Source organism: Esox lucius, chromosome 7 (assembly GCF_011004845.1).
Source record: "Esox lucius isolate fEsoLuc1 chromosome 7, fEsoLuc1.pri, whole genome shotgun sequence".
Taxonomy (NCBI): Eukaryota; Metazoa; Chordata; class Actinopteri; order Esociformes; family Esocidae; genus Esox; species Esox lucius.
This window is the reverse complement of record NC_047575.1, coordinates 40,393,413-40,415,533: the sequence shown is the minus strand read 5'-3', so window position 1 is coordinate 40,415,533 and position 22,121 is coordinate 40,393,413. Positions and strand designations below refer to the sequence as shown.

Sequence of the window (22,121 nt, the reverse complement as noted above, 5' to 3'; positions counted from 1 at the left end):
ACCCACTGGAACCCTGTTCTCTTCACAGATGAGAGCAGGTTCACCCTGAGCACACGTGACAGACGTGTAAGAGTCTGGAGACGCCATTGTGAACGTTATGGTGCCTACATCATCATCCTGCATGAACAGTTTGGCGGTGGGTCATTGATGGTCTGGGGAGGAATATCCCCAGAGGGTCGCAGAGACCTCCACATGCTAGCCTACAGTACCCTGAAGGCTGTTAGGTACCAGGATGAAATCCTCAGACCCATCGTCAGAACTTACGCTGGTGCAGTGGGCCCTGGATTCTTCTTAGTTCAGAACAATGCCCCGCCTCATGTGGCCAGAGTGTGTAGGCAGTTCTTGGATCACAAAGGCATTGATGCCATTGACTGGCCCTCACGTTCCCCAGCCATGAATACAATTGAGAACCTCTGGGACGTTATGTATCAGTGCATTCTACGCCACCAAGGAGCACCATAGACTGTCCAGGAGCTCAATGATGCCCTGATCCAGGTCAGGCCGGAGATCCCCCAGGACACCATCCATTGTCTAAACAGGAGCATTGACAGACGTTGTCAGGACTGCATACTTGCAGGTGGGAGCCATACACACTACTGAGCAGGCACGTGCACAGGTAAGGCTCAACCTGTGCAGAGCACATTCCCCTTTGCTATCTAGTGCCCTTTCATGTGCCCGTCTGCCTTGGTGACGTGCGTCGTGCACACCGACGAGCATGCCTCGGCCATGTCTTTTACGCGCGTCACTCACTCACTCCGATGGGCATGCGTCCTCCGTTTTTCTTTTTTGCACGCCACTCTCTCTGTCCATGTGACACGACAACTCCACCCACTTTTTCAGATTCAGCACATGCCCCTCGGTCTGTGCACAGTAATGCTACTGAGTCACATTATGTTGGAACAGCATAATGGATTTTTATCCAGCCCTCAATCGGTTGGTGATACAGAAGATAGCAGTACTCTGGAGAGTTGAAGCTGCAAGGTCCAGGAGGCATGTAGAGGCAGAGGAAGAAGCCAGGAGATCCAGTTCTGAGACTAAATCATTGGTATAACCAACATTCAAATCCAGGGATGTTTGAGGATCAGGAGGGATTTTAACAACCTCTGAACCCACTATGTTATCACTGGGCACATTCCAGTCTATGCCTTCCATAGTGCCACCTGGTGGTGTCTGTATAAATCATCTGCCATGCTTCAACACCCAATACATTACATTTGTTCTAAGACACAGATACAAAGAGACAATTGTGTTAATAGAACAGCAGCAAGAAATAGCATTCAAATGACACAAAATAACGTTACATAAGGCACATACAGTACATGTCATACGAGATATACAGCTCCGAAAAAAACTCAAAACCTTCCTCAACATTTTTAGAAAGGAAAGAAAAAAGTGCAGTGCTCTCTTAATTTTTTCTAGAGCGATGTATATGACAAATATATGTATATGACAAATAGGCCATCTGAATGAATAAACTAAATAATCAAGAAATATTTAAATAGGTAGTGAAGTAACATAGAATCAAGGTTAATTCCTCATTTACAAAGACAGATAGGTCAAAGTGCACACTATCAGCATAAATTATAGCAATGTTAGAAGTTGAACAGGCAAGTTTTACTACAAGGTCGTTGTCACAGTACACTTTTTCTATTACGATACCACAGAAGTTTAAATTAATAGTTAATAACAAAGTATGATGTTTTGTATGAAAATCAACAACCATATTACACACAGAATACACATCTTCTGTCATCAGGACATTATACGAGAGTGGATAACATATAGCAAGGTAAATGTCATAGGACATGACTGCTAAATTACTGAATTCAGTAAATCGATATGAATAAATACAAAAGATCTGTAGATAACAGTACACGTTAGAAACTGAATGGTCATCTGAAACCAAATTAGTCATGAGAGCAGGATACAAAGCAGAGCTTCCATACAAGTCATTTACAAACAAACTACACAGAAATAGATACATGGGTTTGTGAAGGATTCTCTCCATACTTATAACTACAAAAAGCAATGTGTTGGTAGATGCTATAGAGATATACAGTGGGGAGAACAAGTATTTGATGCACTGCCAATTTTGCAGGTTTTCCTACTTACAAAGCATGTAGAAGTCTGTAATTTTTATAATAGCATGACAAAAAAGCAGAACTTAATATTTGGTACAGAAACCTTTGTTTGCAATTACAGAGATCATACGTTTTCTGTAGTTCTTGACCAGGTTTGCACACACTGCAGCACTCCTCCATATAGACCTTTTCCAGATCCTTCAGTTTTCGGGGTTGTCGCTGGGCAATATGGACTTTCAGCTCCCTCCAAAGATTTTCTATTGGGTTCAGGTCTGGAGACTGGCTAGGCCACTCCAGGACCTTGAGATGCTTCTTACGGAGCCACTCCTTGCCCTGGCTGGGTGTTTCGGGTCGTTGTCATGCTGGAAGACCCAGCCACGGCCCATCTTCAATGCTCTTACTGAGGGAAGGAAGTTGTTGGCCAGGATATTGCGATACATGGCCCCATTCGTCGTCCTGTCCCCTTTGCAGAAAAGCATCCCCAAAGAATTATGTTTCCACCTCCATGCTTCACGGTTGGGATGGTGTTCTTGGGGTTGTACTAATCCTTCTTCTTCCTCCAAACACGGCGAGTGGAAACTATATTTTTGTCTCATCAGACCACATGACCTTCTCCTATTTCTCCTCTGGATCATCCCGATGGTCATTGGCAAACTTCAGACGGGCCTGGACATGCGCTGGCTTGAGCAGGGGGACCTTGCGTGTACTGCAGGGTTTTAATCCATGACGTGTAGTGTGTTACTAATGGTTTTCTTTGAGACTGTGGTCCCAGCTCTCTTCAGGTCTTTGACCAGGTCCTGCCGTGTAGTTCTGGGCTGATCCCTCACCTTCAATCAAAATCATTGATGCCCCACGAGGTGAGATCTGGCATGGAGCCCCAGACCGAGGGAGATTGACCGTCATCTTGAACTTCTTCCATTTTCTAATAATTGCACCAACAGTTGTTGCCTTCTCACCAAGCTGCTTGCCTATTGTCCTGTAGCCCATCTCAGCCTTGTGCAGGTCTACAATTTTATCCCTGATGTCCTTACACAGCCTCGTAGTCTTGGCCATTGTGTCTTTTATACAGGTAACGAGTTCAAACAGGTGCAGTTAATACAGGTAATGAGTGGGGAACAGAAGAGCTTCTTAAAGAAAAACTAACAGGTCTGTGAATGCCGGAATTCTTACTGGTTGGTAGGTGATCAAATACTTATGTCATGCAATAAAATGCAAATTAATTATTTAAAAATCCTACAATATGATTTTCTGGATTTTTGTTTTATAATCTGTTTCTCACAGTTGAAGTGTACCTATTACAGACCTCTACATACTTTGTAAGTAGGAAAACATCAAGTATCAAGTATACTTGTTCTCCCCACTGTATATATATAAATGTATTATTGAAATAAAGGAAGTATAAAGAATAGACATAATATAAAATCACTATGATAAAATATTCATAAAAGCCATCTTCATAAAAATGTGTTTTTACATAAGATTTACAATAATACATTGACGTAGCATCTCCGACATTCTGTGGTAGGCTGTTACAGTCTAGGTTGCCCATATTGCACCAGTTCCCTTTCATTTTCAGTCTGTACCCCGGGACAGCCAGAAGTCCTTTTTCAGCTGGTCTGAGAGGCGTATGTGTTTAGCATGTCACTAATGTAATCAGGTGCCAGATCATGTCATGCCTTTTAAAAGTGATGAGTATCATTTTAAAATCAACTCTGAACTTTACTGGTAACCAAAACGTTGGTTATATGAGACCTTAAATTAGCCTTGAACAAAGAAAGAACAAAGAAGGACCGGAACTGTACATACATGTTTCAGTCAGTAGGTTCTGCCTCCTGAACAACAGACAGCTAATGAGGAAAACCCACTGCCAGTGGAGGATATCCAGTGGGGATCTCCAGATATTCTTGTGCAATGGTGTTTATTTAAATATGATGATGACCTTTATCCAAGCATCATGCCCAGCACGGACGAAACAAGTGTGTGCATGATAACGGACCAAACCGATTTTTCTGGACTTCTCAGGATGACCTCAATTGGTAACAGTTTGGTGAAATCCTTGAGATGATTCCACCCCCACAACAAGTTCCATCCTGCCATGTAGAGGTTGAGAGGTGATGTGGGCCAAACTCTCATGATAAACACAGTACATCTACCGTTTGTTGCATTTAGTTCACAAACAGCTCAACTACTCGACATACACACACACACACACACACACAAAGATGGCCATGCTGTTACTGCTGTAATTACAGCTGTTCTGGTCAACATGTGCTTGGAGAATGTTCAGTTTTCATGATTCTGTTTAGCTGTTGAATTAGATGTCCTTTATGTGGTGAGATGTGAGATGTGGTAATAAAACCCAGATTATTCTATATATATCTGAAGCTTTGGTTGTCTTGTTCTGACTATTCTTTTACACTACACCACTTTTATGTTACAGGTCTCTGTACCATTCACCCTTGACTGCTAGAGCCACAGGGTTCGTAACACATGTGCACTAATGCACCCCCATACCATAATTGATGCTGGCTTTTGAACTGTGCACTGATAACAAGACTGATGGCTCCTCTCCGCGGTGTCCATGATTCCCAAAATAGTTTCACATTTTAATTTGTCAGACATTAGAACAGTTTTCCACTTTGCCTCAGTCCATCTTAATTGAGCTCATGCCCAGAGATCCCAGTGGCGTTTCTGGATCTTGTTTATAGTTGGTTTCTTCTTTGCATGGTCGAGTTTCAGAAGTGTTCCTTAGCTCATACAGTGATTTCCTCTACAGAAATGTATCTATTTTTAATGCATTGCTGTCTGACGGCCTAAAGATCACAGCCATCCAATATTGGTTTTCAGCCTTTTCCCCTACATACAGAGATTTATTACACAACTTTTCCAGTCTTCTTTTCCCCCGTCTCAGCTTTTTTGAAACATTTTGCTGGCATCAAATTCAAAGTGGGCATATATTTTTTCAAGAAACAATAATATTTCTCAGTTTCAGCACTTGATATGTTGTCTTTGTACAATTTTTCTGTTGAATATAGTGTTAAAATGTTTTGCACATTGCATTCTTTTTTTTTTCTTTACATTTTATACAGTGTCCCAACTTCTTTGGAGTTGTATGTCACTGTCCTACTATTTATGGTATGCACTATATAACCAATTCACATTAGTATGTTTTTAGCTACCCAGAGCCTTTCTAAAGAACGTTCTTTGCAACATTTGTAATTGGTCTATCAATTCTACACCACAGAGTTAATAGAAAAATGCCCAGATTTCCTAATTTGTTCTTACGCTTCTTTTGATTGTTGCTAGGTTTTGTGGCTTAAATTTCATTGTCCTGCTACTGTTTAAAGCATTACCAGAAACTAAATCATCGCTGATTATTTGAACCCTATCCATGAAATGTATAATATTATATTGGTTCTATGCCTTTAAGGCAATTTTGTAACACATCCCTTTCAAGTGAATGGCCTAAGATTACCCTTTTTTGGTGGGTTTGACCTACAGGTATGTTTATACAAGCCTGTCTGATTTTAGACATCCTAAATCCATACACCATATGTGCTGTCTGCCACAGCACAAAATAAACTGATAAAATAATTTGAAGTAAATTTGGAACATTTTGCATAGGTCTGTCACAACACTTATAGATGTTTATAAACCATGATGTCAAAACATTTCAAAATCAAGACCAAAAGTGTCATTCATGTTTTACTTATGTTTTCTGTTGCAGATGTACAGGAAGTATGTTTCTACAAGCCTGTCTGATTTTAGACATCCTAACTCCATACACAATAGGATTAAAAAGGGGCTGACACATCAGGAAATACACTGAAATAATAGTTTGAAGTACAGGTGGAAAGGTTTCCAAAGGCTTATCAAATCTACTCTGGAGAAGATTTATTAGGCAGCCAAAAGAGAAGTTCAGCAGTGATGCCAGATGAGGAGTACAAGTGCTGACTGCTTTCTGTCGAGTCTCAGTGGAAGATTTCAAACAAATAGTCAAAATCTTAATATATGAGAAAATAATTGTAAATAACGGGACAGCCAAAACAAAACAAGACCACAGAGTCCATAGACATTTTGACAGTTATATCAGGAGCAGAACAGGCTAGTTTCACTACAAGGTAGTTGTCACAGTACACTTTTTCTATTACATTCCCACAGAATTCCAAACAAACAGTTAAATACACATTTATGAACATATGTACAAACATACACAACCATATTAGAAAAACTAAAATACACACCTTCTTTGGTGTCATAAGGATGTTATATTTTAGCGGATAACATATAGCAAGGTACCTGTCATAGGACATAACTGCTAAATTACCAAATTCAATACATCCATATGTATAAATACAAAAGATCTGCAGATAACAGTACACAGTGGAAATGGAATGGTCATCTGAAACCAAATTAGTCATGAGAGCAGGATACAAAGCAGTGCTGCCATACACGTCATTTACAAACAAACTACACAGAAACAGATACATGGGTTTGTGAAGGCTTCTCTCCATATATATAACCACAATAAACAATGTGTTGGAAAACAATATAGAGATGTATAACGAAGTTATTATAATTAAATACAAGTACTTCAACTGTCCAATTTCACTATATCCAGCTAGTATAAATGAGTGGAATTGTGTTGCGTTCATTATTTATGTAATAATACCTTAACTATTTATATATATATTCAGTTCACAGGACAGCTCTGTATATCAGGTAAATTGATTGATCTATGATTGTCATCTCATAATTGTTTCATTCTTAGAACTGTCATGGATTAGTAATACTCAACACATTATTAGCTCAACATTATTCTTTAAAACGCTGCTGTAGATCAGTAGTTTTATGACTTTCAATAACAATTACAATTGACCCCCTGTCGCAGCAGCTTTACCACTCTGTGTGGTAATACTACACTTACAAACACTCAAATCACAGTGAGCAACTCCAACAGGATGGTATAACAGCAGAACTGGCTAACGTCAATTAGGACTCTTTCAATCCCTTTCTCCACGCTTCACACTGATGTCCTTTTTTCTGTTAAAAAATGTAATATCAATAATAAGACATGATTCTGTTGCATATGAAAACAGGATTTAAATTTAAAACAGGATTTAAGTCGATAAGAGAATTTAGGTTAACAACAGGATTTAATCTGTGTAGACCTCCAGCATATTGTGTCAGTGGTCTGTTACCCCTGAACTAATGTCACATCACAGAACTAATGCCACATCACAGAACTTATATACCTTTTAAAGGAAGATAAAGAAGTATACAGTGTTTTTGTTTTTTACTTGTGTTGTATTCCACACTTACTGTGTAGTGGGCCCTCCCTCAAATGACATCTTTTGTCACCTGTTTTGTTGTTCCCAACTGACAGAACAGTTGGCCCCATGCTGCCCGAGTCACCTGGGATTGATACATATCACTGGGTTTTTGTCCTGGTATTGAAGAAACAATTCTTACAAGCAGAGATGGAATGCATTTCTGCTAGATTTAAAATAGGTAATTTGAAATGACAGTATGTTTTCATTCATTAGCCTTTTTACATTAGCGGTACTTTTACTGAAATCCAGCCTGAAACACCAAAGAAGAAGCAACCGCAAGAGTTTATACACAATGGCTAGGAAAAACGACCTAGTAGGGTTGAAACTTAGGAAGAAACCTAGATAGGAGCCAGACTCTGAGGAGTGGCCAGTCCTCTTCTGGCTATGCCAGTGAAGATTATAAGACTACATCCCCTTTTAGGTCACATTAAAGGTTTTGCATATTCAGTTGACAAGCAGGTCATAAATGCATCTGGGCTGTGTCCAGAGTCTTTGAACAGAATCCTAATCAGCTGCCTTACCAGGTGGAAAAGGACAGGAACAACCAGGTGGGGTGTTGGCAGTGACAGTGGAAATCACCAGGTAGCAACTTGAGCTGCAACACAACCAGGAATTTGGCCTGGGACAGATATGAGCAATGAGTCCTTTGGCTAGTCAATCCTGAGGTGTGGTCCAAGGGTAAAGTCATCCTAAGTGTAACAGGACACTGGGAAAGGTAGAGAGAGCATTTCTTGGATTCAAAGGATCCCTGCACATACTTTTCAGACTCACTCCAGATCCTTCAGATTCCGAGGTCCACGCTTGTGGACACTCCAGGCTCATCCCAAGGTTTTTTCCATGGGTTGTAGGTCAGGGGACTGGGATGAACAAGGTACTTTTCTGACATTTTAAACTTCCTGTCTACACCACACCCACCTTTAGGTGTTTGTTTACAAAAAGCAATTTTTTTAGAAATCTGACCATAAAAACCCAGTCCCATTTAAACCTCCAATAACTTGAGACGACCGGTAGGTGCTTGAGTTTGATTTTTTGATGACAACAAAATTTTTTTATGGCAACCTCCAAATAGCTTGTGCTTATATACTGTAGGTGGGCTTCTGATCAGTGCTGGCTCGAGTCCTTTGGGGGCCCTATGCAAAATTTCAGTTTGGGGTCCCCTCTCTTCTATCAGTCGGGGCTCCCTAGAAGTTGGAGGCACCCCTGACGGTGCAGGGGCCCTAAGTGACTGCTTTTGTTTTTTTATGCCTGGGAGGCGGCCCCTGATTCTGATTGTAGTTTTGGAGACTTTCTGAGGACCCAAATAAATCTGCAATTCTCCCATCTATGATCCCTGGAAATTCACTCAAACCATCCTCCTCATGGTGTGGGGGCCTCAATATAGACCCATATCTTCTTCCAGGCCAATTTTAAAATCTCCATTGGCTTAAACTTCTTGATTATTGCCCTGACATGTGGAATGGCCATGATACATTTTCTTAGTTCATTTCATGATTTGTGCAGCTCAACCACATTTGTGTCACATCCTTTCTGTATTCTTGGGCCTTTACCATAATGGGGGGGGACTTCAACGCCCAGGTGGGCAACGATAGTGACACCTGGAGGGTGCGTGATTGGGAGGAACGGCCCCCCTGATCTGAACCCGAGCGGTGTTCAGTTATTGGACTTCTGCGCTAGTCACAGTTTGTCCATAACGAACACCATGTTCAAGCATAAGGTTTCCATCAGTGCACATTGCACCAGGACACCCTAGTCCGTAGGTCGATGATCGACTTTTGTTGTCGTCTCATCTGACCTGCGGCCATATGTCTGGGACACTCGGGTGAAGAGAGGGGCAGAGCTGTCAACTGATCACCACCTGGGTGGTGAGTTGGATCCGATGGCGTGGGAGGAAGCTGGACAGACTCGGCAAACCCAAGCGTACTGTAAGGGTCTGCTGGGAACATCTGGCCAGTCTCCTGTCAGAGAGATCTTTAACTCCCACCTTCCGGCAGAGCTTTGACTGGATCCCGAGGGAGGATGGAGATATTGAGTCTGAGTGGACCATGTTCTCCACCGGCCATTGTCGAAGCTGCCGCTCTGAGCTGTGCCGTAAGGTCTCCGGTGCCTGTCGAGGCAGCAATCCCCAAACCCGGTGGTGGACACCGGAAGTAAGGGACGCCGTCAAGCTGAAGAAGGAGTCTATCGGCCTGGGAGAGTTCGGGGAGGCATGGAGGACTATTTGGCTTGGCCTCAAGAGATTCTGGCAAAAACCGTCCGGCGCCTCAGGAGCGGGAAACAATGCCCTAACCAACGCTGTTTACAGTAGAGGTGGGCAGCTGTTGACCTCAAACTGGGGATGGCGTTGGGAGCCGGGTGGAAGGAGTACTTTGAGGATCTCCTCAATCCTGCCGTCACATCTTCCATTGAGGAAGCAGAAGATGAGGGCTCAGAGGTGGACTCCGTCCATCACCCGGGCTGAAGTCACAGGGAGTGTAGTCACGAAAGTCCTCGGTGGCAAGGCACCGGGGGTGGATGAGATCCGCCCTGAGTACCTCAAGTCCTGGATGTTGTGGGGCTGTCTTGGTTGACACGCCTGTGCAACATCGTGTGGCAGTCGGGGACCAGTGCCTCTGGGATGGCAGGCCCGGGGTGGTGGTGGGGGACCAGAGGGTGTGTTCACACTATAGTGTGGATCAAACTTCTCAGCCTCCCCCGGAAAAGTCTATGCCAGGGTACTGGCAGAGGAGAATACGGCCGATAGTAGAACCTCGGATTCAGGAGGAACAGTGTGGTTTTCACCCACGTGTGAAGCGATGGGGATGAGAATCAGTACCTCCAAATCCGAGGCCATGGTCCTCAGTCGGAAAAGGGTGGCTTGCCCTCTTCAGGTTGGTGGAGAGTGCCTGCCTCAAGTGGAGGAGTTTAAGTATCTAGGGGTCTTGTTCACGAGTGAGGGAAGGATGGAACGGGAGATTGACAGACGGATCGGTGCAGCTTTTGCAGTAATGCGGTCGATGTACTGGTCTGTCGTGGTGAAGAAAGAGCTGAGCCGCAAGGCAAAGCTCTCGATTTACCGGTCAATCTACGTTCCTACTCTCACCTTGGTCATGAGCTTTGGGTCATGACCGAAAGAACAAGATCCCGGATACAGGCGGCCGAAATGAGCTTTCTCCGCAGGGTGGCCGGGCGATCCCTTAGAGATAGGGTGAGAAGCTCGGTCACCCGGGGAGGAGCTCAGAGTAGAGCCGCTGCTCCTCCACATTGAGAGGGGTCAGCTGAGGTGGCTTGGGCATCTGTTTCGGATGCCTCCGGAACGCCTTCCTGGGAAGGTATTCCGGTCCCGTCCCACCGGGAGGAGACCCCGGGGAAGACCTAGGACACGCTGGAGGGACTATGTCCCCCGGCTGGCCTGGGAACGCCTCGGTGTCCCCCCGGAAGAGCTGGAGGAAGTGTCTGGGGAGAGGGAAGTCTGGGCATCTCTGCTTAGACTGCTGCCCCCGAGACCCGGCCCCGGATAAGCAGAAGAAAATGATGATGGAGTTTTAGAGTTGTTCAAGCGATTGTTCAACTGGTGACCTATAGAATTGAGATGGTTTTGACAAAAAACATGTCATGTTTGTTCCAGGGAATCTGCACATTCCAAATTGACCAAGAACTTAAATTTGTTTCATTAAGAAATGTTAACCAACACACGTGAAATAAAACGCAAGTTGGTTTTGTGGGGTGGTTTAAATGTGAAATGAGCACAATTATATAGCACATTTGCTTGAGTTGGCAGGTGTGTGATGGTGTGAAACTTGTACCCATGTATCTAACCAAGGAAGAATATGCCAAATAAATCCAAATCCACCACCTGACATGATTGGTTCTGAGCAGTGGTGCTGTATTACAGTATAACCTGTAACAGTGGTGAGCATTTCGGCAACTCAAGGAAAACATGGACATAGTTCTAATTCTGTGTCATTCCCTTTATTCCTATACTCTGCTTTTGAATGAGATTATCTTTAATGTCCTCTAAGCATGGTTCCACAAGTCCTAGAGAAAGCAACTGTGAGATGCAAAACATTTTGACAACACTTCATATAACCGCCAAACCACTGAATGTGTTATGTTGATTTCACTGTCCCCACAGCTCTCTGGGCTCCTCTTCTGAGCAGCCTCTTGATTGACACCTTGAACTCCTCTGTCTTCAGAACATATATGATGGGGTTCAGCATGGGAGGCAGTACTGAGGTCAGGGAGAAATTGATGATCCGCATGTTGGTGGGCATAAATGAGAAGATGTTGATGATACTAATTGGAAGGTAGAATATGGCAACTAGTATCAGGTGTGAGGTGCATGTCTTTATGGCTCGGTGTCTGAGAGAGGGGGAGAAAGAGGGAAAAAAAGAAAGGGGTGATGAAAGAGGAGAGGTGAAAAACGATTGTTAGTACGGTAAAACTAAAACCTGAGATGTGGACTCAAGTCATTTGACTTGGACTATAATACAATTCAAGTCACACTTGATGCTTATAACTCAAGATACTTTTATAGATTTTCCCTGCGCCTTCACTCAAAGTAGCATTTAGCTTTCAAAGTTAGGTCATCAATTCAGACAAGATTGTGAGCAAGCTGTCATGGAATCTGGATTGGTTCTGAAAATCATTACATTTGGATTTGAGGCTTATGTTGTGGTGGGGAAGAATATGCAAGAGTATGCAAAACATAAAAAACTAAAATGACTGATGCGATAGCCACAACGCTTGTGAGACACCTGAAATCCCACAAATACGGGTAAGATTGAAATAACGGCTAGCCAGCTAGCTAATGTGAGGTGATGTCAGAATGAAACACTGTTGAAATAACATTAGTGACATGGGGAGATGGGGGAAAATTTCCTGGCGATTAGTTATTCAACAGTGATTCATGAAGGGTTGTACAGAGAGTCCTTCCATTCTGATTCACCATTGATATTCCCATGGCATCTCCATATTTCTTTAAGTATGTGTTTCTGGTAATATTCTCAAATTTACTTGAATGCAATGGCTTTCCCTGATCTAAATACATGAAGACATGAGGGCACTGGGACTTTATTCGATTTGAGCTGTGGAACTTGGGAATTGCTTGAGACTTACTAGGGACTTCACTTGAAGGTTATGACTTGGGACTTGCTCAGGACTTGACTTGGTCCCATGTCAGACAAATACTAATACAGAATAATAATCATGCTTGCCTTTCATAACACATCTTCATCAAAAGTCTATCCACAAAATTCAATGCGATCAATAGTTCTGAACATTTTTCATACTATAGAAATAATTATATATTACAGTATTTTATTTATTTAAATATGAGTAAGTATGTATCTCTGATTCTATTCCTTCTCACCTGTCCTTGGGAAGTGTGATGGTGAAGAGGGCGTGGATGATACAGATGTAAGATGATATGATGAAGATCATGGGAATATAAAGTACTATAAAGGGGATGAGGTGTGACATTACATGGGTAGGGAGTACATCAGAACAGGGGGCTGCCAGGCTGTACAGAGGATAAGGGTCACAGAAGTAACTGTTGATCTCGACAGACCTACAATACAAGACAATGCATATTTACTCTCCATATGATGTCCAGTTAGCCTCGATTTGACAGGTGACAGTAGAATTGTTTTCCCCAGAGAATTTTTATTTGAGGCATAAAAAAGCATGTTCAGGGAAAATAATAATAAAATGAACAAATAATTATTAATTACTATAAGGTCTGCAGACAACTCTAAGACTCAACAGGATAACACAGACATTCAAGGATTCATTATCGTTCTTCTAGTCGCAGGATATTATGCTAACAGCACTAACTTCTTTTTTTAAATAATAGCCATCATTGAAATATATAAGGCAATATAGTTATTTATCTATTCTGTCAATCTAGTCTGTCATTTTATGTTTGATGTCCGTTCCAATGTTGTTCTTGTCTGTTCTTTTTTACAGACTAGATGGTTAACTATATGGCCTTTTTCATTTCAATGATGGCTTTTATTGTGATAAAGAAAATCTGAGTGCTGCCAGCATAATATCCAGCTGCTAAAATAACTCTACTGAGGCCTAATTTGGCCATCACTGGCATGAGGGTATTTTTTGTAGCATACTAATCATGTTCTAACTCTGAGATTGCTATCTACAAGTTTTACCCTAGTGTGGAAGATGGAAAATGTTCGCTTTTTGAAGTCACACATCAATCTGGTCTTTGATGCAGCGCTGGTGCTCATTCACACCAGCATTTATGAATCCCAGGGACAAATAACGTGTCACACTTAACTAGCTCCCGTCTGTTTGGAAAGTGTCTAAAAAAAGGTTATGTTTATCATTTAGGTAAGGGCAATTCATAAATGTTCTCGTGACTGAGCACCGGAGCTGCATCTAAATGCTCACCCTCATAGAGTTTATTCCGGCTGGGGAAGCTAAAAAACAGCTGTATCACCATGTCACTAGCTAACGTGGCAAACGGTTTTCAATACCAGAAATCATACCAGAAATCATTTAGACACAGTACTATTTGTGGTAACCACCTGGATTATAGTGAGTCTGGATGGATGTGTCTTTCCCTCATGCTTGCTGGAGCAATGCACCTGCCTGCATTATGAGAGGGAAACCACTAACTTGAGTGTTCTCAGTATGTGACAGAACTACCATTACTGAATCTAGTATCAGGGAGACTGCTAAATCACTTAAATACATGTTTTTTCACTGAAACAATTAATGTCCAATGTTTTTTTCTTCTTCAAGTCAATTCAGGTGCTCCATTACTGTCCCTATGTTATAAACAACAGAAATGTGTGTACATTTTTATCCCAGCACCGTTCTGAGATTCAAACCAGTAACCTTTTGGCTACTGGTCCACCTCATTAGCCACTGGGATACTTACCCACAGAAGGAGAGGCGGGTGATCAATCCAACAAAGATCAAAATGATGAACACAGCCAACACCCAGGCAGCACCAGTCAGCTGAAACATGGACCTGTGATTCACTAACATATGGTACCTGCAGTGGAAAGAATCTGTTAAATATTAAACATGCACATGCAAATAAGCAGATTATTTTATCCAGAGTGTGACTTATACAGAGTGTGGCAATCCTGGTTCAGCCAGCCCGCAATAGAAAGTATTGATCATGAAAGGTTGTGTCTTTAACCACTATTCTAATTTTGTCACGCGTTAATATCACTCCAAGTTTCAATATTTCGTTAGACACCATAAACCATTGTATTAAACTGAGTAACATTTCTTATTAAGTTTACCTCCACCACAAATTGCATCAATGAACTATGGCCTTTGCCACTGGCCGTTTTAACAGCTTTTTAGCCATTCGTGAATGACATTAATACAATAACTACTGCATCAATATAGGTGATGATTACAGAACAAAATCCCAAGAGAAAATTCAAAAATCCACCAGAAATAGTCGCAATATAACAGTAAACAGTCACAATATAACAGTAAACAGTTTCATTTTAGGCTCCCTGTAACATAGCTACTGAAGGTTGTAGTCCGCAAAGTTTTTGTCTATATGGAACAAATTCTCTTTTGCCATTGGCAGTTTTAACAGCTAATTAGCCATCCGTGAATGACATTGATACAGTATCTATCAATGAAGGTGATGATAACGGACTATTTCATCAAGGGAAAAGATGAGAATATTATGCATTTTGACTGTGACAGGAGTAGAACGAGGGACCTGTTGTTCTGTAGTCTGCATTTCTAACCACTAGGTTATTTAACAAGAGGTCGGCCAATCGGTCTTCCTGGCCGGCTCCACTTAGGCTGTCTGGCAATTTTTTTTTATCAGAGGTTCAGTGAAACCTGCCATAGCAATTGGATCATGATTACACCCTAACTTAAGATTTAGTTTTCAAATATCATGGGGCTGTGTTTTTTAATTCAAAGTCAATACATTTCAAAATACTTACACAACAAGGGTTCCTTAGGCATGCTGATTTAATTAACTTCCCTTAATTAGAATTTTGTATTACTTCATGTATTATCTGAGACCTGAGTGGGCAGCAGATAGCCACCAGTCTGTCATAGGAGAGGATGGTGAGGTTGAAGGACTGCATGAAGTGGAAGATGACGACAAAGAATAGGTTCAAGAGGCACTGGTCGTAGGAGATGTACTGTCTGTCAAACAGGAACATATCCAGGAGCTTGGGGACCAAGGCCGTGCTCTCACATATATCGGTGAAGGCCAGGTTGAAAACAGCGATGTACATGGGGCTGCAAAGAAAAGTCATGATATTATTATCACCTTGGGGAAATGTCATTTGGCCTGGGTAAGACCTACAGCTCCATCATAGTCACACAGGACTAATTAACATGAAGAAAATCAGAATGATCAGTACATTTTCATCTGTAAACTTTAAAACAGCAACCAAATGGAGACCAGTGCACTGGACCTACTATTGGTTTCTGTCTTAACTGAGAGGGATTTCAGTAACCGTTTAGAATCCCTGAACTGATGAGGGCAGTCTGGGTGTAGTGTACCAGTAGCCAGGGATTTGCTCTGCTCCCAGCCCTTTTTGTATGTTGTAGAGATTACCTGTGGAGAATGCGTGCCATGCAGATAACAACCATGATGATGGTATTGCCCACCTATATACAATACACACAAAAAACTAAAGTTTAACACAATTACATGTTTAAGAAGCAGGTCTGGCCATAGCTTTTTGCTTGACCTGGACTTACCAGAGTGATGATGTATACAAGGGAGAGGAAGACATAGTAGTACTTAATGTGGGGGATCCCTATGAATCCACTGATGTAGAAGTAAGGGGGTCGGATGATGGTGGTGATGTTCTCTGTCAGGCTAAGGTTAGAGGTCAGGGTAGTCATCCTGACTGGTGGTGATCAGATCCCTAGCTGGTAATAATCTGTGGAGATACATTATGTCATGCTAATACATTTTTTAAATAATTAGGGTATCAATAAAGCAATAGTTTTTTTCAAATTCAATTTGTTTAAAAATGACCTAATAACATCATATTAAATTAAATGTATACAATTGCTGCATTCAATACCAGTTTCTGCTCAGTCCAAATGTGAAAGATTTGATGAAAAAGACAAAATTAAAATAATAATATTAAATGAATAGGTGTAACAGTGTAAGGCTGATGTAGGCTTTATGTTTCTTCCATTATGTAAACATACCTGGTGAACCCAAAAGTCAGGAGAAAATAGTACATATTACAAATCCTGTAAAAAAAGTCCTACCTGGTATTTCCTAGTTTAATTTAGAGAATTTATCCAACTCTTTGTCTTGGCGAGTCTGGGTGATGTCGGTTGAACTGAAGACCAACTTGTGGGGCTTGCTCTGAGACTCCCTCTACTATTATACCTGCAACACCATGGTGAATCTGTAGTGGAATTTCCCATGTGGTTACCTGTGCTTGTTGATGACATGGGTGGATTGAACCAACTAGGCATGTTAAGTAAAATAAGTGTTCGAATGTTTTCCATGTTGTTCAGTACGGTTTGCCCATGCCTTTTCCCAAATGTAGCTAATCAGGCGTTTAAGGACACATGGTCTGACTGTTGTTTTAGGGAGAACATTGGTCAAATGTGTATTTGTCACTTCTGATGTGACAGTAAGGACTGCTGATGTGGCATAGGCTTTATGAATAAATTATATTCATTATGGTTTCATGTCTACCTCAGGAACCTCATTGCTGCTATCTGTGCTGCTATCTTTCTGGAACCAATTCATACGACCTCAGTACTGTTGCCTTTACTAAATCATACTGCAAACTGTCTTCCAGGGAGAGTGTGGCTACCACTTCCTGGGCTTTCCCAGACAATTTACATTGGAGAAGGAGAGGCCAAACATCCTATGGCCAATGTAGCGCAGTGGCCACGTGCTCAAAGGCGGAGAAGTAGCTGTCACACCAAAGCAATATACTTGCTGACATCAAACTGGGCCTGTTGACGGGAAGGTGACATACTGAAGCCTGCCTCTAACTCTATCTGTCGAATTCTTATTCTCACCTCTTTGTCAGCTTCGGCCTCTATCTCCTTCTTTCGTACCTCTAAATCGAACTCCATCTTTCTGGCCTGTTCCCTGTCTTTCAGCTCCCTTTCCAAACGGGCTAACCTCACCTTGAGCCTGGCGGTTGCTGAATCAGATCCGGAACCACTCGACTGAGGAGACAACGGGTCAAACGTAGGCAGTGTCGGGGAGGCGCCAACAACTCCCTCATGTGCACCGTCCTCCGACTGTGCAGGGGAGAAAGAAACAGCAGGTCCCTTCTCAACAGCCTCCTCTCCGGAATCCAAGCCCTCACTTTCCTCGTCCTTTAAGGTCAGCACGCCTTTTTCCACTAAACCCTCTCTAACTAGTACCAAAAGCTGAGCCTTTAGGGCCTGTTTCGGCACTGAAATATGGTAGTGGTCAGCTATAGCGAAGAGGTCCGTTTTCCGCAGCCCTACCAGTTGGCCAACAGAAGGCGCTTCACAGAAACTAGGGATGCCCAAGGCAGCCATGTAACGCACGCCTGCCTACTGACCTAGACCTGGCGAACAATGAGACGGAACACCCACCTCACGACCACTGCCACCACACCACGAACTCCAAAACCACAGAGGTGATCAGTGTTGCGAGGGGGTGGTTCTCCCAGGTCTGAGCTAGTGATTTTAGACAGCGTAAACCTACGAGAGGTGTATGCCCCAGGGCCACTTGCCTAAAGCACAATGGCTTTCCCCTTCCCCCTGGATACAAATGAAAACGATTTTAACACAAACAATTGCCACAACACACAATGCACTTAATCACAAATGTTCTTTCTACCTCACAGACCGAAAGCAGCAGCAGGTGTGACTCTCCCGTGAGATACCAGAACTGTGGCTTATATGCATGCTAAACCAGCTGTAACCACTGACGAGCTGGCGTGGGGGCTCTCCAATCAGCCCAAAACCGACCAATCAGCTGCAACCGGCGATCAGGAAGCCAATTAGCCTGCAACTACCACATAGAACACCAAAAGACAAAAACACATACGAACACAGAGCAAAAGAAAGCACTGGGGATGTAACACAGTTGCACATGCTACCCTACTCTGCATACCCTTGGAGAATTGGTAATATATGTACCATTTGTAAAGAAAACATGAGAGAGCAGGCAAAACACATATTTTATTGCTTATGGTATTCACATTCAACTTCATAACTGAATGGCACAATCATTGAACAAAACATGGCAACACATTTTGGTGTGAATTTCCATAAATAAGCCCTCTTAAAATAAAATAAAAATGTGGACCCCACTAAGGGGCCGGTGCGAAGAGGATCGGGCGGCAGTCGAAGGCAGGGGCCTAGACAACCCGATCTCTGGACACAGAAACTAGCTCTAGGGACGTGGAATGTCACCTCGCTGGCGGGGAAGGAGCCTGAGCTAGTGCGTGAGGTTGAGAGGTTCCGATTAGAGGTAGTCGGGATCACCTCTACGCACGGCTTGGGCTCTGGAACCACACTCCTTGAGAGAGGATGGACTCTTCACCACTCTGGAGTTGCCCATGGTGAGAGGCGGCGGGCTGGTGTGGGTTTGCTTATAGCTCCCCAGCTCTGCCGCCATGTGTTGGAGTTAACCCCGGTGAACGAGAGGGTCGTTTCCCTGCGACTACGGGTCGGGGATAGGTCTCTCACTGTTGTTTGTGCCTACGGGCCGAACGGCAGTGCAGAGTACCCAACCTTCTTGGAGTCTCTGGGAGGGGTGCTGGAAAGTGCTCCGACTGGGGACTCTATTGTTCTACTGGGGGACTTCAACGCCCACGTGGGCAACGACAGTGACACCTGGAGGGGCGTGATTGGGAGGAACGGCCCCCCTGATCTAAACACGAGTGGTGTTCAGTTATTGGACTTCTGTGCTAGTCACAGTTTGTCCATAACGAACACCATGTTCAAGCATAAGGGTGTCCATCAGTGCACGTGGCACCAGGACACCCTAGGCCGCAGGTCGATGATCGACTTTGTTGTCGTCTCATCTGACCTGCGGCCGTATGTCTTGGACACTAGGGTGAAGAGAGGGGCGGAGCTGTCAACTGATCACCACCTGGTGGTGAGTTGGATCCGATGGCGGGGGAGAAAGCTGGACAGACTCGGCAGGCCCAAGCGAACTGTAAGGGTCTGCTGGGAACGTCTGGCCGAGTCTCCTGTCAGAGAGATCTTTAACTCCCACCTCCGGCAGAGCTTCGACTGGATCCCGAGGGAGGTTGGAGATATTGAGTCCGAGTGGACCATGTTCTCCACCGCCATTGTCGAAGCGGCCGCTCGGAGCTGTGGCCGTAAGGTCTCCGGTGCCTGTCGAGGCGGCAATCCCCGAACCCGGTGGTGGACACCGGAAGTAAGGGATGCCGTCAAGCTGAAGAAGGAGTCCTATCAGGCCTGGTTGGCTTGTGGGACTCCTGACGCAGCTGACGGGTACCGACAGGCCAAGCGGGCTGCAGCCCGGGTGGTTGTGGAGGCAAAAACTCGGGCCTGGGAGGAGTTCGGTGAGGCCATGGAGAAGGACTATCGGCTGGCCTCGAAGAGATTCTGGCAAACCATCCGGCGCCTCAGGAGAGGGAAACAGTGCCCTACCAACGCTGTTTACAGTAGAGGTGGGCAGCTGTTGACCTCAACTGAGGATGTCGTCGGGCGGTGGAAGGAATACTTCGAGGATCTCCTCAATCCCGCTGTCACTTCTTCCATTGAGGAAGCAGAGGATGAGGGCTTCAGAGGTGGACTCGTCCATCACCCTGGCTGAAGTCAACTGAGGTGGTCAAGAAACTCCTCGGTGGCAAGGCACCGGGGGTGGATGAGATCCGCCCTGAGTACCTCAGTCTCTGGATGTTGTGGGGCTGTCTTGGTTGACACGCCTGTGCAACATTGCGTGGCGGTCGGGGACAGTGCCTCTGGGATGGCAGACCGGGGTGGTGGTCCCTCTTTTTAAGAAGGGGGACCGGAGGGTGTGTTCCAACTATAGGGGGATCACACTTCTCAGCCTCCCCGGGAAAGTCTATGCCAGGGTACTGGAGAGGAGAATACGGCCGATAGTAGAACCTCGGATTCAGGAGGAACAGTGTGGTTTTCGTCCGGGCCGTGGAACACTGGACCAGCTCTATACCCTCTACGGGTTGTTGGAGGGTTCATGGGAGTTTGCCCAACCAATCCACATGTGTTTTGTGGATTTGGAGTAGGCATTCGACTGTGTCCCTCGCGGCATCTTGTGGAGGGTGCTTGGGGAATATGGGGTCGTGGGTCCTTTGCTAAGGGCTGTCATGTCCCTGTACAACCGAAGCAGGAGCTTGATCCGCATTGCCGGCAGTAAGTCAGACTTGTTCCCAGTGCATGTTGGACTCCGGCAGGGCTGCCCTTTGTCACCGGTTCTGTTCGTAATTTTTATGGACAGAATTTCTAGGCGCAGCCAGGGGCCGGAGGGTGTCAGGTTTGGGGACCACACAATTTCGTCTCTGCTTTTTGCAGATGATGTTGTCGTGTTGGCCCCTTCAAACCAGGACCTTCAGCATGCACTGGGACGGTTTGCAGCCGAGTGTGAAGCGGTGGGGATGAGAATCAGTACCTCCAAATCCGAGGCCATGGTCCTCAGTCGGAAAAAGGGTGGCTTGCCCCCTTCAGGTTGGTGGAGAGTGCCTGCCTCAAGTGGAGGAGTTTAAGTATCTAGGGGTCTTGTTCACGAGTGAGGGAAGGATGGAACGGGAGATTGACAGACAGATCGGTGGCAGCTTCTGCAGTAATGCGGTCGATGTATCGGTCTGTCGTGGTGAAGAAAGAGCTGAGCCGCAAGGCGAAGCTCTCGATTTACCGGTCAATCTATGTTCCTACTCTCACCTATGGTCATGAGCTTTGGGTCATGACCGAAAGGACAAGATCCCGGATACAGGCGGCTGAAATGAGCTTTCTCCGCAGGGTGGCCGGGCGATCCCTTAGAGATAGGGTGAGAAGCTCGGTCACCCGGGAGGAGCTCAGAGTAGAGCCGCTGCTCCTCCACATCGAGAGGGGTCAGCTGAGGTGGCTTGGGCATCTTTTTCGGATGCCTCCGGAACGCCTTCCTGGGAAGGTGTTCCGGTCCCGTCACACCGGGAGGAGACCCCGGGGAAGACCTAGGACTCGCTGGAGGGACTATGTCTCCCGGCTGGCCTGGGAACGCCTCGGTGTCCCCCCGGAAGAGCTAGAGGAAGTGTCTGGGGAGAGGGAAGTCTGGGCATCCCTGCTTAGACTGCTGCCCCCGCGACCCGGCCCTGGATAAGCGGAAGAAGATGGTATGGTATGGTATGGACCCCACTAATTTCTAAACCCTGGCTACAGCCCTGACCACAAGCTGTGAGACATGTCATGGTGTTGTCGGGCATATTGTAACCAGGCTTTTTTGAGACATTGGCACAATACAGGCTTTTTTCTGGTAACTTGACCTTGTAGCCCATTTTCGTTCAAGTATCGTCGTATCGTGCTCCTTGAAACAACCACACCGTCTTTTTCCAGAGCAGCCTGTATTTCCCGTGAGGTTACCTGTGGGTTTTTCTTTGTATCCCGAACAATTTTTCGGGCAGTTTATAAAGTTCCATTTCCTTGTAACACAGGTCTTTTGAAAGTTCTTTACTGCTCCCCATGGCTCAGTATCTAGCCTGCTCAGTGCATCCACGTGAGAGCTAACAAACTCATTGACTATTTATACACAGACACAAATTGCAATTTAAAAAGCCACAGGTGTGGG

At 44.5% G+C, this 22,121-nt stretch overlaps 1 protein-coding gene and 1 pseudogene across 7 annotated transcripts; both read right to left on the bottom strand.

Moving 5' to 3' along the window:
• Positions 1-5,790: 5,790 nt before the first annotated feature.
• LOC114839539 lies at positions 5,791-6,736 on the bottom strand (annotated as a pseudogene).
• Positions 6,737-11,372: 4,636 nt separating this feature from the next.
• LOC105008085 (olfactory receptor 146) lies at positions 11,373-18,229 on the bottom strand. 7 transcript variants are annotated; one of them, XM_013134695.2, is made up of 10 exons: positions 18,201-18,227; positions 17,513-17,629; positions 16,631-16,773; positions 16,106-16,290; positions 15,960-16,012; positions 15,416-15,637; positions 14,292-14,408; positions 12,875-12,959; positions 12,762-12,766; positions 11,373-11,752 (listed from the first exon to the last, which is right to left on the bottom strand). In XM_013134695.2, the coding sequence occupies exons 4-10, from the start codon at positions 16,250-16,252 to the stop codon at positions 11,500-11,502; spliced, it is 882 nt and encodes a 293-aa protein (XP_012990149.1). In that variant the 5' UTR covers positions 16,253-16,290; positions 16,631-16,773; positions 17,513-17,629; positions 18,201-18,227; the 3' UTR covers positions 11,373-11,499. The 7 variants fall into 7 exon arrangements, with proteins under 7 accessions (XP_012990149.1, XP_010865591.1, XP_010865592.1 ...); XM_010867289.2 differs by having other exon boundaries at positions 12,762-12,959; XM_010867290.2 differs by having other exon boundaries at positions 12,762-12,959; positions 16,631-16,754.
• Positions 18,230-22,121: the final 3,892 nt, after the last annotated feature.